General features: G+C 56.2%; 1 protein-coding gene across 4 annotated transcripts in view; it reads left to right on the forward strand.

Annotated features, from left to right (window-relative positions):
- The window catches only part of SLC43A2 (solute carrier family 43 member 2), a 40,854-nt gene extending 26,665 nt beyond the window's left edge, over positions 1–14,189 (forward strand). For all 4 annotated transcript variants that reach the window (XM_045526151.1, XM_045526152.1, XM_045526154.1 and 1 more), the window contains 8 exons: positions 71–204; positions 288–490; positions 892–1,038; positions 3,577–3,715; positions 5,095–5,224; positions 7,168–7,241; positions 8,442–8,565; positions 9,018–14,189. In XM_045526151.1, the coding sequence (XP_045382107.1) occupies positions 71–204; positions 288–490; positions 892–1,038; positions 3,577–3,715; positions 5,095–5,224; positions 7,168–7,241; positions 8,442–8,565; positions 9,018–9,179 (1,113 nt within the window). In that variant the 3' untranslated portion in view covers positions 9,180–14,189. The remainder of the gene's footprint in view (positions 1–70; positions 205–287; positions 491–891; positions 1,039–3,576; positions 3,716–5,094; positions 5,225–7,167; positions 7,242–8,441; positions 8,566–9,017) is intronic.
- Positions 14,190–14,448: the final 259 nt, after the last annotated feature.

Genomic DNA, 14,448 nt, shown 5'->3' on the forward strand with positions numbered 1-14,448 from the left:
CTGCTGCCCACTCTGGCTTCCGTCTGCTAACCCTGCCCCCTGTCCCACCCTACCCTCCTGTGCCTGGCAGCTCATCTATGACTCTGGTGTCTCCTTCATCGTCATCCTTGTGATCTGGGCTGGCTGCTCCGGGCTGGTTTTCCTCAACTGCTTCTTCAACTGGCCTCTGGAGCCCTTCCCGGGGCCGGAGGACATGGACTACTCGTAAGTACAAGTGCTCTCTGTCCCAGCCTCACCCCAGCCAGGGTCCCTGGCAGTGCCAACAGACACACTCCTGGGGCCCCCAGGGTGAAGATCAAGTTCAGCTGGCTGGGTTTTGACCACAAGATCACAGGGAAGCAGTTCTACAAGCAGGTGACCACAGTGGGGCGCCGCCTCAGTGTGGGCAGCTCCATGAGGAGCGCCAAGGAGCAAGCAGCGCTGCAAGAGGGCCACAAGCTGTGCCTGTCCACCGTCGACCTGGAAGTGAAGTGCCAGCCAGATGCCACAGGTACCCACCGCGCGGCCCCAAGACATCAGTGGGGTGTCCACACCCACACCCGGACGACGGGGTTGGGGGCATCCAGATCAGGGCACCCCTGGTGGAGGGCTTAGTGGGTATCCTCTCACTCAACTCCCACTTCTTCCCAAGGGGAGGCAGCCCGCCCGCCCTGCTCTGCAGATGAGCACACTAGGGCTCGGAGGTAAAGGGGTCTGCCCAACTCTGGTGGTGACCCCACAGCAGTTCTAGCACCATGACCCTCACCAGGCCTGTCCTGGAGGTCCCCCTCCTCGCCTCCAGCTTGGGGTGATTTGCACAGTGAATTGAGCCCCCCACCCCCACACACCTGGACGCTGGATGGCAGGTGGGCTATGCACCACGGCCCTGAGCCCCTCGCCTTCTCTCTACAGCGGCCCCCTCGTTCATGCACAGCGTGTTCAGCCCCATCCTGCTGCTCAGCCTGGTCACCATGTGCGTCACTCAGCTGCGGCTCATCTTCTACATGGGGGCCATGAACAACATGCTCAAGTTCCTGGTCAGCGGCAACCAGAAGACAGGTAGGCGGCCCCGACGCAGAGGGTGCTGGTCACTACCCCTGGCCTGAGTCGAGCCTGCCGGCCACCGGCTGGGCTGTGTTAGGCTGAGTCAGACCAGCAGGGCCGTGAATCGGCAGCATCCCAGGCACTGCTTGCGTGTCAGAGCTATTTCATCACAGCCAGTCCCAACTGTTCCTTCATGTCCCTGTCAGGGTTTCCCGGTTTAGGAGGGAGGGAAGGACCAAAATAGCTACATGTGTTTGGGGTGTGGGGGCTGTGTTTTCCAGTGCCCGAGGGGGAGGGTTGACGTGCATGTCTGTAAATGAAAACATGGCACAGAACAGAGTGCTCCGCCTGGGTGTTGCTAAATGACAGCGGGTCAAACCCAACGCCATGAGCCCCCAGAAAACAGCAGGATTGGCCTGCAGGGACCCTGGGTGTTGAGGGGAGGGTGGTTGTCGTGGCTGGAGACTTGCAGGCAGTCTGGCCCGCACTGGGATCTGCATCTTGAGCTGCGAGACAGGGCAGGGCAGAGACTTCCTCGGGGTGTGTGATCCAGTCAAGGCTTGCTAACTCCAGTAAACAGCACTGATAACCTACACGCCACTTTCCAAAACAGCACAGAACGTCTTCAGCTGATGAGAGCTTTTGATCCCACAAAGAAAGTCGGTACTTCCCCAGGGCCCGAGCTGAGTCAGCTTTAGTCATCCCTGAGCGGGACAAACACATTTGGAAAATCCTTTTTATTGGCAGTCTCACTGGTTTGCAGCTTTTTTTGTTGTTGGTTTACTTGTTTTTATCAAGGGGAAGATACCTTAGGCATTGTAAAGAATCAATTATCAGTGTTTAAAGGGGACAAGAAATCCAGTTTTAACAAAAGATGTTGATAGCAAAGGGAATCAGATAACATAACCGGTTCTACTGTGAAAACGGGAGTCCGGTGACCAAGCAAAGTGGGGAAACACCAATTGTCCTGTGCCCTTGCGAAAACTCAGAGTGAACACTACAGAGTAAGGCCCTAAGGAACCCGATAGGAAAAAATAATAACTATTTAGCTTTGTTTAGTCCAGCGATGTACCCCCAAATTTCTGCCTTGGGAAACCTTGTTTTGTGTAGCATTCATTAAAATCTGTGAACGCGCTTTGGGGAAAGCTGATGTCTGGTGTGTACACACCCTCCGCTGTGAACTCTCAGGCCCAGAGTGGTGGAGACCCTGAGGTGTGTAGGGACAGCCTGGCCCCGGCCCCGGCCCTCGGAAGGCAAATCTGCCTGTTGCTGAATCATGGCCTTTTACTCAAGTTCTCTGAAAAATCTGCTGCTGCCCAGGAGGAATTTTTCCAGCTATTTCCTATATTCAAAAAGACAGTTTCAAGAATAGAGGAAGTTGGGCCAGGAAGTTTGGTCTGTGGTGGGCAAGGCATTGGTTTTCCCCATCCTGCTTCTGTGACCTGTTGCACCCAAAACCTTCAGCCCTGGCTCTCCCTAGAGGGGCTGTTGCAGGGTCAGGGAGCCAGGGGGCTGGGAGGGAGACCAGCTCTGGCTGTCTACGGGAGACCCATGGTGTCAGATGCTTTGGCAGGGGGTCTGGGGAGGATTCTTTGACCTTCCCCTCTCCCCGAGTGCAGCAGGAGGTAACTGACAGCGCATTAGTGCCCCAGGGACTGCATAATACTGGGGGAGGGGCTCTGATTTTGCCTCCACACACAAGCCACTTCCCCACCACGGCCCCCACTACGGGCCTGATTCACCAGTGCTAGCTGCACGTGACTGCGGCACCAGCAGTCAGGAAAACGTCAGCAGGTGCCTGGGCTGGGCCCTCTCTTGAACCCACTCCCAGAGGCCTGGCTCGAGCTCAGCCTCCCCTGAGCGCTCTGCGTCAGGTCTTGGGGGGCCGGCCAGCCTCCTCTCCCCTCCTCTCGGTAACAGCTGTTGAGATTTCTGCGCTAACCTCTCTCCTTTCTGCCCTTTCGCCTTTGCTTTCTTGATGCAGTGATGGCCACGGGTAAGCAGGGGGCTTGTCAGGGAACCTGGCGACATCCCCTCCCAGCCAATCTTCATTCAACCCAGAATCTCCTCACCCTCCCTCCTGACGCCCCTCTTGGCTAGAACTGTGTGGTCAGAGGTGGGGCAGTCAACTTTGAGTTTCTGTTTCTCTGAAAAATCTCACATGATGTCAAAGCCCTGTGATGTGGGAAGCCCAGTGCCTTCCTGGTATGTTTCTTAGAGGCAGAAAACTAATGGCAAGTCACACACAAAACCTCAGTCACGGGCATCAGTAATTGTGTGGTTTCCAAATCAGCGGCTTCCCGGAGCTTCTGGAGGAGGTCATTGTGACATACTGGGTTTCATTAGCTGATTCTTGGAAACAAGCAGGGGATTTAGAGCAGAGAATAGGATGACCTGCCCCTTGCTCTGGCTTTGATTTCAGAGGTTAGGGTCTCTGGGCTCCCCTCAAGACTCACAGTGACAAGGGAGACCCCAGAAGGGCCTGTGGGTACCCATGCCCGCCCCAGGGCTCTCTGTCAGGACCCCCCCGTGATGCGCCATCTTCCTCCCCAGTCGCCCTGTATACCTCCATCTTCGGCGTGCTCCAGCTGCTCTGCCTCCTGACGGCCCCCGTCATCGGCTACATCATGGACTGGAGGCTGAAGGAGTGCGAGGACGCCTCTGAGGAGCCCGAGGAGAAGGACGCCAACCAGTGCGTAGGCAGGGCCGTCGCCCTGGCTCCCAGCCCCCAGCCCCCGCAGAAAGACCACAGGGTTGCGTGTCAGGCAGGCGCAGGGCGGGCGGGTTAGGTGTTTTACTCAGCAGGAGAAGCGAGAAAGGAGTGTGCTCAAAAGTTCCTCTCATGAGTCCGTGAGTCCGTAGACACTCGTGGGGCTCAGCACACGTTTAGGTCTCTCACCTCTTTATGGGAATTCTTTGGTGCACTAAGGTTTAGGAAGCACCGAGCTGGACAAAAGGAGGAGAAAAACCAGAGGCAAGTTTGTGCAGACCACCAGCTGGCAAACCATTCTGCCCCTAGGACTGCCCTCCCTCCGACCCTTGGCAGGGGCAGCACGTAGACCGCCTTAGAGCCAGCCGCTTGCCCACAGGCCCGGTCCCATGCGGTGTGAGCAGTAAGTCTCTGTACCCGTATGCGTTATGGGAGTCGCTCATGATTGTGAGGATGAAACAAGGTTCTGGGGCCCTACTTGATACAAGGGTTGGGCTCTAAGATCAGAGGATGAGTTAAAGGCTGTCTTCTCTGACTCCACCTTGATATAATAAGCTACTATTTGTTGTCCTGGGCCCTGTGCCAAGCACCCAATGCACAGTATTTCAGGGAAGCCTCACGACACCGCGGTGAAGTGGGTACTATTTTGCAGATGAGGGAACTGAAACTAGGAGTTAGAGTCATTTGCCTGAGGTCACATCGTTAGGAAGTGGTGGGCCTGGGGCTCCCTGCACATCTCCCAGCACTTTCGATTCGTTCTTGGATGTTGTGTGACGGTCCGTGGGGTGTCTGTGTGGGTGGTGAGACTGGGGTTGGTAATAGTTAATTCACAAAGAAATAATTACAGAGAATGCTCTGTTATCTAGGTCAGGTCCTGCAGCCAAGAGGTTATTTGTGCCCATTCCGGTTCCATCTGCTGCATGTTTATTTCTCCTTCACCCTTTCCTGCTCCCCGGGGGAAAAGCCACTCACTCCTGTTTGGCTTATTACCTGGCTTCTTATCAGCTTCCTGCAAGATTTGGATGGACTTGAAGCCAATGGTGAAGTGGGGCGCTGCCACATCCTAGCTTGGGCACACTCTTCTCCTCTCCCCATGGCTTGAGCTCAGCCTTCCCTGGGCCAGTGGCCACTTTCTTGTATTTGAGACCCACGGAGGTTCACTCAGTGCTCCACTGAGGAGGAGGAGGACAGGGGAGCATCCCTAGTGTCAGTCTGGCCCTGACACAGTCCCTAAAACATGCCTGGTGGCCTCTGAGTCTTGTGTTGGTTCACGTACTGTGACTCCTGAGGCCTGACTTCTTGGGGGGACCCAGCTGGCTCTGGGGAGCTCCCCAGCTCCTGTGTGCTCTGTGTCTCCACAGAGGCGAGAAGAAGAAGAAGCGGGACCGGCAGATCCAGAAGATCACCAACGCCATGCGGGCCTTTGCCTTCACAAACCTGCTGCTGGTGGGCTTTGGGGTGACCTGCCTCATCCCCAACTTGCCTGTGCAGGTGGGTGTGGGGAGAGAGAGAGGCCAGGTAGGGTACGGGACAAGGAGAAGGGATGTTTAGAGACTAAAAGGTGCGTGATGTGTCATGGAAGCCATCACCAAAACAAATGGTGACTTTCATTCATTCCATTCAACCTGCCAGCCCACTACCCACCATTATTTACTGAGGGCCTGTTGCCTGCCGGGCTCATGCTTGAGGCTGAGGGTGAGCTGTAAGGAAACTTGGATCGTGCCTCACAGAGGATCTCTCCTCTATGAAGTCATATGATTCTCGATCTTTTGGGCATCTTGCTTACTATGAAAACCATCATCATGCCATTTCCAGGAACCCTGCAGGGGTTTAATCCATTTAGGGTAGCTGTGTGGTTAGTTTTGCATTTGCTCAAACAGCTAGAATTTGATGTCCAAAGAGGTCTGGCCGATCTGTGGTATTGGAGGGAACACTCTGGTACAAGAGTGCCCACAGGGTCTGTCCACTGGGGAGCATGGAGAAAGACCATGGTCATGGCTTGCCCTCTGGGTTCAAAAGCTTAATTCCTTTACAAAAACTTTCTAAGGCTTTTGAAAATTGACTTTTGCCAGAGATTATGAGCCAGGTAGACTTTGCCTGGGTAGACTTGCCTGGCTCTACCCACAGATCTATCAAAGTGGTCTAGCAGTAGACTAGGGCCCAATCCCCAAGTCTACAGACTTTGGAGGGACATGAGTGACGGCTTTGCTTCCAGATGGGTGTAGCCCAAGTCCAGATGGTATCTCGGGCCAGGTCCAGGAGGAAAGCAGGAGTCCTCCCTATTTACAAGTGGCCAGGTGTTAAGATACATTAACTTAACCGTCAGTACTCTTGTGTATGTGCTCACACTGAGCATGCACCAGGTAAGCTACTGAAACCTCGTGCCAGTTCCAGGGAGGAATGTTGTCGCATCCTTCGTGCCCTCCCTGATCTCCTGGGTTGTTCTTTCTGCAAGACAGACCCTTGCCCTGACCACCTTTTCCAAGTGAGGGGCAATGCTCAGTGGGGACAGTCATCTGCTTTTTGTTTTATTTAGTTCTCACTGAAAGAAAAGTTGTGAAAAGGCAACAAGGCATTTGAAGTGGAGAGGGAGCTCCTTCACAGGTGTGCGTGCGCTTTCGGGCGCAGCCCCCGCCCCCTCCACCATCCACATTCTTGGGAGCAGGTCCTGGCTGCTGAGCAAGATGGCAGGGCTGCGTACAAAAGACAAAAAGGGCAAACCGGGTCCTGGTGGCTACTTGAACAGCTCTTGTGCCTCTCAGGAATCATTAACAAGCGCTTCTCAGAGCTTGCTGGGCCTGCTGGCAGTGGCCTGCCTGGGAAGGGGCCTCCCACAGACAGCAATAGAACTTTGCTAGGGAGTGACCGGGCAGGGAGCCCTCTGCACAGTCCTCAGGTGGGCAAAGGCAGGAGATCAAGGTCAGGTTAGTGACCCCCTACTCAGGAGTGCTGTGTGGATACATATTTAACAACAGAGCCCTGATTTGCAGCGTTTACAGATCTGCGTGGTGTAAATGCTGTCATGTTATCGTGGCTGATTTCAAGCTGCCAGTATGATGTCACTCGCTGTGCGGTTGGAAAGATTCACAGCAACACACCCTCACGGGGTGTTTCTACCACACACATACAATAGGGGTGAAAACCCTGAGGAGCACGGAGAGTAGTGAAACATAGTGAAATAACTAGGAACTGATGAGTTTTGAGTATTCATCACCTTTATTGTAATATGATTTATTTATTTCATTGTAGGTTTATATAATTTAATTTTCAATAATGACTATGTTTAACAACTGGCTTGCAAAATTTCTGAAAATTCAACAGTTGGCTCTGGAGAGCTGGTCTGAGCTGACTCCAGGCTGTTACTGCAGGAGGGTGGGGGACAAAGTGAGGGCCCCTCAGGGACTTCTGCTCACGCTTTGCTCTCCCTCCCTCAGATCATCTCCTTCGTCCTGCACACAATTGTCCGAGGATTCATCCACTCTGCCGTCGGGGGCCTGTATGCCGCCGTGTAAGTCCTGGAAGCTGCAGGTGGTTCGGTGGCCAAGGGTGTGGGAATGGCCTGAGGGAGGTTGCTCGTGGGACTGAGACCCTGAGGCTGGGACACCTGTCCTAGCAGAGTTCATCTGCTTGCATCAGAGGACAGGTACCAGGGTTCCTGTTGGGTGTGTCAGGGGAAGGCCATACCTGGTGGGAGGCGGGTCAGTGGGCAGACAGTTGGGTGCCCACGAGCCTTGGCATTTAACACGAAGTCAGTTCCCTCAGCCAGGGTCAGTGCCCTGGGCAGCTCATTGTGGCCTCAGGGGCTGCCACTCAGCTGAGTCCTGGGGCTGGCCCTGGCTGCTCACTGGGAAGGGCAGGGGCGGGTTCCAGCTGCCTGAAGCTAAATGATGAAGTTCACATGGCCCTCACCAGGGGCAGCGCATAAATACTGAGCCCAATTGTACCAGATAGGCCTCACCTAGAGCCTCAAGGGGCTCAGTTCTGCATAGCCTTCTTGGGCCCTGGCTAAAATGAAATGTGCATCTCTTCCTAAAAGACCACACCTCCATGAGAAACCACAGTGTTCCTCCTTCTCTGGCCTGAGGTGTGGCCCAGAATGCCATCATCTACTGTCTCTGACTGTGAAACCGTTCATTCCTTGCTGGGAGCCCCTTCCTGCTTCTGGGGCAGCAAAGCCTGATGTGTGTTAAGATTTAACCCAGAACTCTCTCCCCATCCTACAGCATCCCATGGGGTCATTCCAGGTCTGCTTGTCCTCCGCCTCGCCTGTGCCAGGCCTGGAGGAAGTTGTGGTTGCCCTGGCAGGGCCTGAGGGAGTCAGGCAAGAGCTGTGATGCTGACTTTCCGTGATTACACAATGCTCCTCTGGATGAGGGTACAGCAGCGCCAGGCCCAGCCTCCAACCTGCTCCCTGGGCCTGTTGCCCAAGCTGCAGACTCCTGCCAGCACCACACTTTCCACTCAGCTTGGCCAGACACCCGTAGGCCTGGGGCACATCTAGGTGGTGTGGCCCTCCCCAGACTCTGGGGCCTCAGGCTGGTCGGAAAGAGAAACACTTTGCAGAACTGCTCAGCAGAAAGTAATTCAGGGGCCGGCACCCCACCCTTCTCTGGCGCCAAAGGTGCATCCTGGGGTCACCAGACACCTGGGGCCAGTCTGAGCCGGAGAGGATGGCACTGGCTGTGACAAGTGTTGGTTGCCCCGACAGGTACCCCTCCACGCAGTTCGGCAGCCTCACAGGACTGCAGTCTCTGGTCAGCGCGCTCTTTGCTCTCCTGCAGCAGCCGCTGTTTCTGGCCATGATGGGTCCCCTCCAAGGAGACCCTCTGTGGGTAAGAAAGGTCGGGGGCAGGGGGCCCCGGGCACCTGCTGACTGGGAGCTGGGAGGCATAACTTAGGGGGCTTCAGAGCCCTGAGGACAGGCAGTTTGGGAGCTTGGGTTAGGATCGATTCAGGGTCCCCTTGTGAACGGTGGCCAGACAGGAGGAGAGAAATCCCCTCTGGACCTGATTCTGGGGTAAACAGAACAGCGTTCCTGTCCCGGCCCCACCCCTGGAGATTCAGATCAGTAGGTCTGAGATGGGGCCCAGGCCCTGAGGGCTGCCGTGGAGAACCGGGAATTCGGATGCTGGAATGTGGAAGGACGGGCCCTGGACCTTTTGGACCTTTGCGTTTTGTTTTCCCCTCTCCTCTCCTGTACCCTTCTCCCCTTTCCCGACCCGAGTGTGAGGGTCTGGAGCCTCGCCCTGCCCGCCGTGACGGCCTGGCCGCTCCCTGCCCGCAGGTGAACGTGGGGCTGCTCGCCCTGAGCATGCTGGGGTTCTGCCTGCCCCTCTACCTGATTTGCTACCGGCGCCAGCTGGAGAGGCAGCTGCAGCAGAAGCGGGAGGACGACAAGCTTTTCCTCAAGATCAACGGTTCATCCAACCGGGAGGCTTTCGTGTAGCGCCTACCACCTCCGAACTGGGGCCTCCTGCCTGTGCTTCAGTGACTGACCCGTGTCCTCCTCCCCACCCCAGAGGACCCCACGCACCCCCAGGACCCTCTCCTCCACCGTGTTGGAGTCCACGCTCCCTCCCAGGGCCCTGGTCTGCCTCGGAGCTCTGTGGTGTAAGGACAGGAGAGGGCCCAGGATGGGCTGGTCTCTACTGCTAAAAGCAGGGGCTGCTCTGCTGGCTGCCCCCGAAGGACCCTGGGGCCCCGGGGCTCCACGGTGCCTGCAGGAGGAGGCTCTCTCCCTTGAGTGTCTGGATTCTGCCTCTTGCCAAAGCAGAGGGGTCTGCCATCCCCTGCCGCCACCTGCCTCTTGGCTGCATGCCCACTGGCCACGCCTGCCCGAGGACAAAGGCTTGCACCGTCTGCACCCCCTCGCCTGGCCCCTCACCTCCTCCTCTGGCCAGTCTGAGGCTGCCTGAGGAAGGAAGGACCCGCTTCCTGTTGTTGGTGCTAACTCCTTTGTAATTCCAGCCCCCCATGGCCTGTCCTCCCATTTGAGGGCTGTGGAGAAGGCCCCCTGGCTTCCAGCCTGGGGAAGGGATGAGGGCCAGGTGGTCGCAGGAAGCCTCAGGAGCCAGGAGCGTGGAAGAGGCTGACCGGAGGTCCCGCGCCTCCTCCCTCAGGGCCTACGGGGGCAGCACGTTCCCACTGCCACCCGCAGGCCAGTCTGCCACCTGAAGGGGATTAAAGGACCACCAGCGGGGCGCCCCGGCACACACAGCTGTTCCGTGGGGGTGGAAGTAAGGCTGTGGCTCACAGATGTGGAGGTCCAGGCCTGGGCCCGGAAGTGGATTTGTGATGGCCCGAGGGCGGGGGCCGTGTGTGTGCATATGGTATGTGTGCGATGGGAGTGCGGGTGGGCTCTGCGGGGGTCTGCCCCTGTTCCCACCCTCCAGGCCTGCAGCAGGCCCTGCGCGAGGGAGCCGGCCTGGCTCGCAGCCAGGAGCCGGTGTGCGGCCGCGGGGCCACAGCGCCCCCTGCTGGCGGGTTCTGCCAGGGCCCTGGCGCTGTTTACGCGGGAGAGGCCCGGCCTGCCTGGCTCACCCACCCACCTTGACCGCCCCCAGAAATGTGTCTGACACCTCCTGGGAGTGCTCAGAGGGGTGAGTTGATTTTTTTAGGTTTTTAGTTGTTTTTTTCCTCTTTTGAAGTTTTGTCAGACTTCTTTTTATAAAGCAATAAATCCATTTTTCTCCTGGGTCAGGGATGTCCCTTCTAGCATATCAGTTAATGGCTGCATGTGCCTGTTTTGACCTTGAGAAGAAAAGGCAGGACAGGATTTTCTGCCACTGACCGGCCCCAGCCGTACTCAGCTGCTCACCATCTCTCGGGGGGACTGCTGTCTTGGGAGGGGCGGTGGGCCAGGAAAAGACCTTACTTCCCCGTCCCCAAACACACAGGGCTTGTGCAGACATCTCAGAAGTGTGGCCACCCCCCGCTCTGCTGCTTCCCTCAGCCACACAGGCTAATCCCAACCCTTTCCATCCCCTACACACATTTCCTGCCCCCCTTCCACAAGCCTGAGGTTTCTCCTGAGTTCGGGACACAGGGTGAGCCCAGGAGAGCCTCGGGCTCAGAGTAGAGTCAGGGTGTGGTGGGGGATGAAGGAGAACAGGGGAGGGCAGGCCGGGCCCGAATTCAAGCTCTGCATTAACACCAGGGCACCTCGAACACCCGATCTCCTAGGCTTTAGTCCACTCAAATAGTAAAATCAAACTCCCCCTAACCAAAAATCAAACCGAGCAGAAAGAAATAGATCCACATTTCCCAAACCACTCCTTAGAACACTTGTTCTGTGGTAAATTAATGGTCATTCTAGTTTTTTAAAAAGTTCTATAGTCAAATTTAGGAAAGGCTGAGTTCAAGTGAGCCTGTTACAATGAAGCACTTGCAGCACTTTCTGCACACTTGTGGCTCATGAACTTTGTGGCTCTCTGAGAGTGTGGCAGGTTTCCTGCTGAGGAGACAACCAGAGCCATCGGACTCCAGGTGTGGCCCAGTGAGCACCCGCAGCAGAGGCTCCTGGGGTGCTGGTTAAAAACATGGGCTCTAGGTCTAGGTTGTGCCTCTGACTGGGGATTCTGGTGCCTCCCCGAGCTTGAGACCCGCTGTGGAAGAGGAGTGCAGCTCGGGAAAACAAATGAGCTCGGGCCCTTCTAGCTGGGAAGATGTGTTATTGAGGTTGGCCAGACATGGCCTGTGCTGTCCCCAGCGGTGCCCAGGCCCAGCCAAAATGGGAGCTGCTGCCTCATTCTCCCACCCTCCCACAGAGTGTGGCCCTTTGTGGGAAGAAGCAGGCACCGAGAAACTGGCATTGGGGTGGAAAGCAGTTCAGGGCCAACAGTGGTTGGGGACTTGAGGCATGAAAATAGTCGCAGGGCACAGAGGCTGTAGCTAGCCAGAGGGGTTGGGTACTACCTGCACCCCCACCTGCTAGTCCGGGGCCAGTCATTCTACCCTGACTTTGTACAGAGTTGGCAGTTTACATGTTTCCCTATGATCACTGAATCTTGATGGCAATCTAGGAGTTAAATAGATACTATCCTTATTTTATAGCTGAAAAACTTGATGCCCAGACAGGTACAGTAACTTGCTCAAGGTTAGAACCAAGACTCATATATGGGTCTTAAGTCATTGGAGCAGGCAAGTCCCTCTAGTCAGGGACACTGCATTCGGAGCAGCAGCCCCGGGAGCCACCAGGCCACTGCAGCAAGGAGGCAACTGCCTGAGGAAGGGGAACCAGCCCAGGCATAGTCTGTTTCTGGGGGCCAAGAGCTTTCTCAGAGGAAGCGGTGGGCTTGGTAGAATCATGTTGGCCCTGGAGGCTGATGGGTACTTGGGGGAGCAATTCCCTGGTGACCCCAACCCCCAAGAGGAGTACCCTGAGATGACCATGGCTGATCAAAGCAGTGGGCACCCAGTGGCCGCGGCCCTCCTGTCTTCTCCCTTGTCCTCCAGGCTCCTGGTGGGAAGGAGCAGGGAGTGACGCCTGGCCCTGTGCTTTCAGAGTGAGGAAGGGGCTGGGCCAGCCTCAGGAAGACTGCCCGGAGCCCCTCTCCTCACCAGGCTCTGAGGTCTAGGCATTCCTTTGTGGTCGGCTTCCTCCAACCCTCTAGGCCTCTGACTGCAGCTCCCACTGCCCAGGCCCGCACACAGGGAGAGCTGGCCAACAACATGGCGCAGGCTCCTATGGATTCCGGTTTGCTCCATCTGCCTTCCCCTCTTGAACCCAGTATCGTCCTGGTCAAAGAACTACTTCTACGCAAATCCTCCTTGTCATGGCCCTGTGCTGTGCAGTCTGAGGACAGCGTCACATTGCCCAAGGACACTGAAAACAGTGGGATATCCAGTATTGGGTTTACGTGTGCAGGACTGTCCTAGACAGTAGCATAGACACATTCAGCCACGTGGGGTTTCTAATGCCCTCGCGTGCCAACCTGTATGAATGTGAGCAGATAATGACCAGCAGTGGGAGTGCGGACAAGCTGTGGCCATCCCGTGGTGAAGGGCTCCTGCGGGGACCTCCGAGGAGGCTTTTCCACAGAACTGGCCGCCAGGGCCGTCTAAGCAGCAGCTCCCCTCCCTCTGAAGGGTAAAAGGATGGGCTCTCATGGGCTCTTGGGGCAAGCAGGTACCTTATCTGTGACAATTACTGGAGGCCCAACTCAAGGATGGTATCCCACAGTCCCCGAATATAGACCATGGGATTATGAGGGTTGGGAGCCTGGGACCCCCAAAGTAAATGGGTTATCCACAGGCTGCAGCCCTCCCATGCGGTAGGGGGTCAGGGTGGGCTCTGGGAGCCTGTTCCCCCCATGCCCTGACTCACCCCAAGGCCTGGGGTGAGGACGGAGCTTCCCGAATGTCATGAAGGAGGTGCAGCATCCTTCACGTGGGTGGCCTACCAGGTTCAGGCCTCTCCCTGCCAACATGGAGCCACCGCCCTGCCCCCTGGTCTCTGCAGTTAGTCATTTTCACCTTCCTGGGCAGATCCGGGGCCTCGACCCTTCTCGGAGTGAGGCTCCATCGCCCTATGCCAAGGAGGCAATGAGGGAAGAGCAAAGGTTGGGGATCTTGGTGGCCTTAGACACCAGTTGAGCTTCAGTTTCTCATCTGTGAAATGGAGGTAGTAATACCTTCATAGCGTGGCTAAGTGACCTGTAGGTGAGCACCTGCCCAGCAGCATACCTGGCACTTAACAGTAGCATTATTTTTAGGACCCTGGAAGAAGGCAGCTAGCACAGGGAACGAGGCACTCCCCGTTCACCCGGCCCCCATAACAAGATACCCACCTGAGGGTGCTCTGACCAGGACAGGCCATTGGCCAAGTCGAGAAAGTGAGGCCTGTATCTGCCAACCCCTACCCTTCTCACAACCCCTCTCTAAGCAGAAGCCTTAAGAAATGATTCCCTTGTTTGCTTGTCTTTTGTGGCTTTCACATTTTGGTAAGACTTGGCCAAAAAGCTTCTCAAGCTAATTTCTGACGGGTGACAGATTTGTGTTGAGTGGGGTGACTCAGATCACGGTCACATAGGCAGCATCTCTTCACCTCCTCCTTGTGAAACTGCTTAGCTGTGCCTCTAACTCTGTGTGTGTGTATGTATGTGTGTGTGTCTGGGGTGTGCTCCGAGTGTGTCACGGTTCGCACGTGTGTGGAGGAGCTTGTCTGTGTGCCTTGCTTCCTGGATGGAACAGAGGGGGAGGGTCTTGCCTTGCCGAATCCCTTTCCATTGCTGGAAAGATCTTCTAGGCAGGCCTGGCCCAAGGACCCAGCCCAGGCCCTCCAAGTGGTGCCTGAAGGGTTAATCCATTCCCTGTATTAACCAGGGTCAATACAGTGTCCTTGACAACTCAGCAGCTGACCCCGACTCTTCCCTGCCCCTTTGCCATTTCTAGCACCTGGCTTACTTCCTGGCACACAGTAAGCACTCAATAAATGTATGCTGAGAATGACTAAGAACTGCTTTCTCCTCGGCTCCTGGCTCTTTCTGTGTCACAAATCTCTTGCCTCTGTCTCTTGCCCAGATTCCCTGTCACCTGGCCCCACCCCTCCCCTAGGCTGTGTTTGCTGGTGTGGCCCTCCACACTGCCACTTGAAGAACTGAGGGACAGGGCAAGGGGCCCTTGGGTGGGAAGACAGAGACTGCCAGTGAATTCTGGTTCTTTTCTTTTGTCCTGAGACCTTCCCAGAGAAGCCCCAGGGAGATGCCCACCTAGCC

This window comes from Lemur catta, chromosome 15, assembly GCF_020740605.2.
Source record: "Lemur catta isolate mLemCat1 chromosome 15, mLemCat1.pri, whole genome shotgun sequence".
Taxonomy (NCBI): Eukaryota; Metazoa; Chordata; class Mammalia; order Primates; family Lemuridae; genus Lemur; species Lemur catta.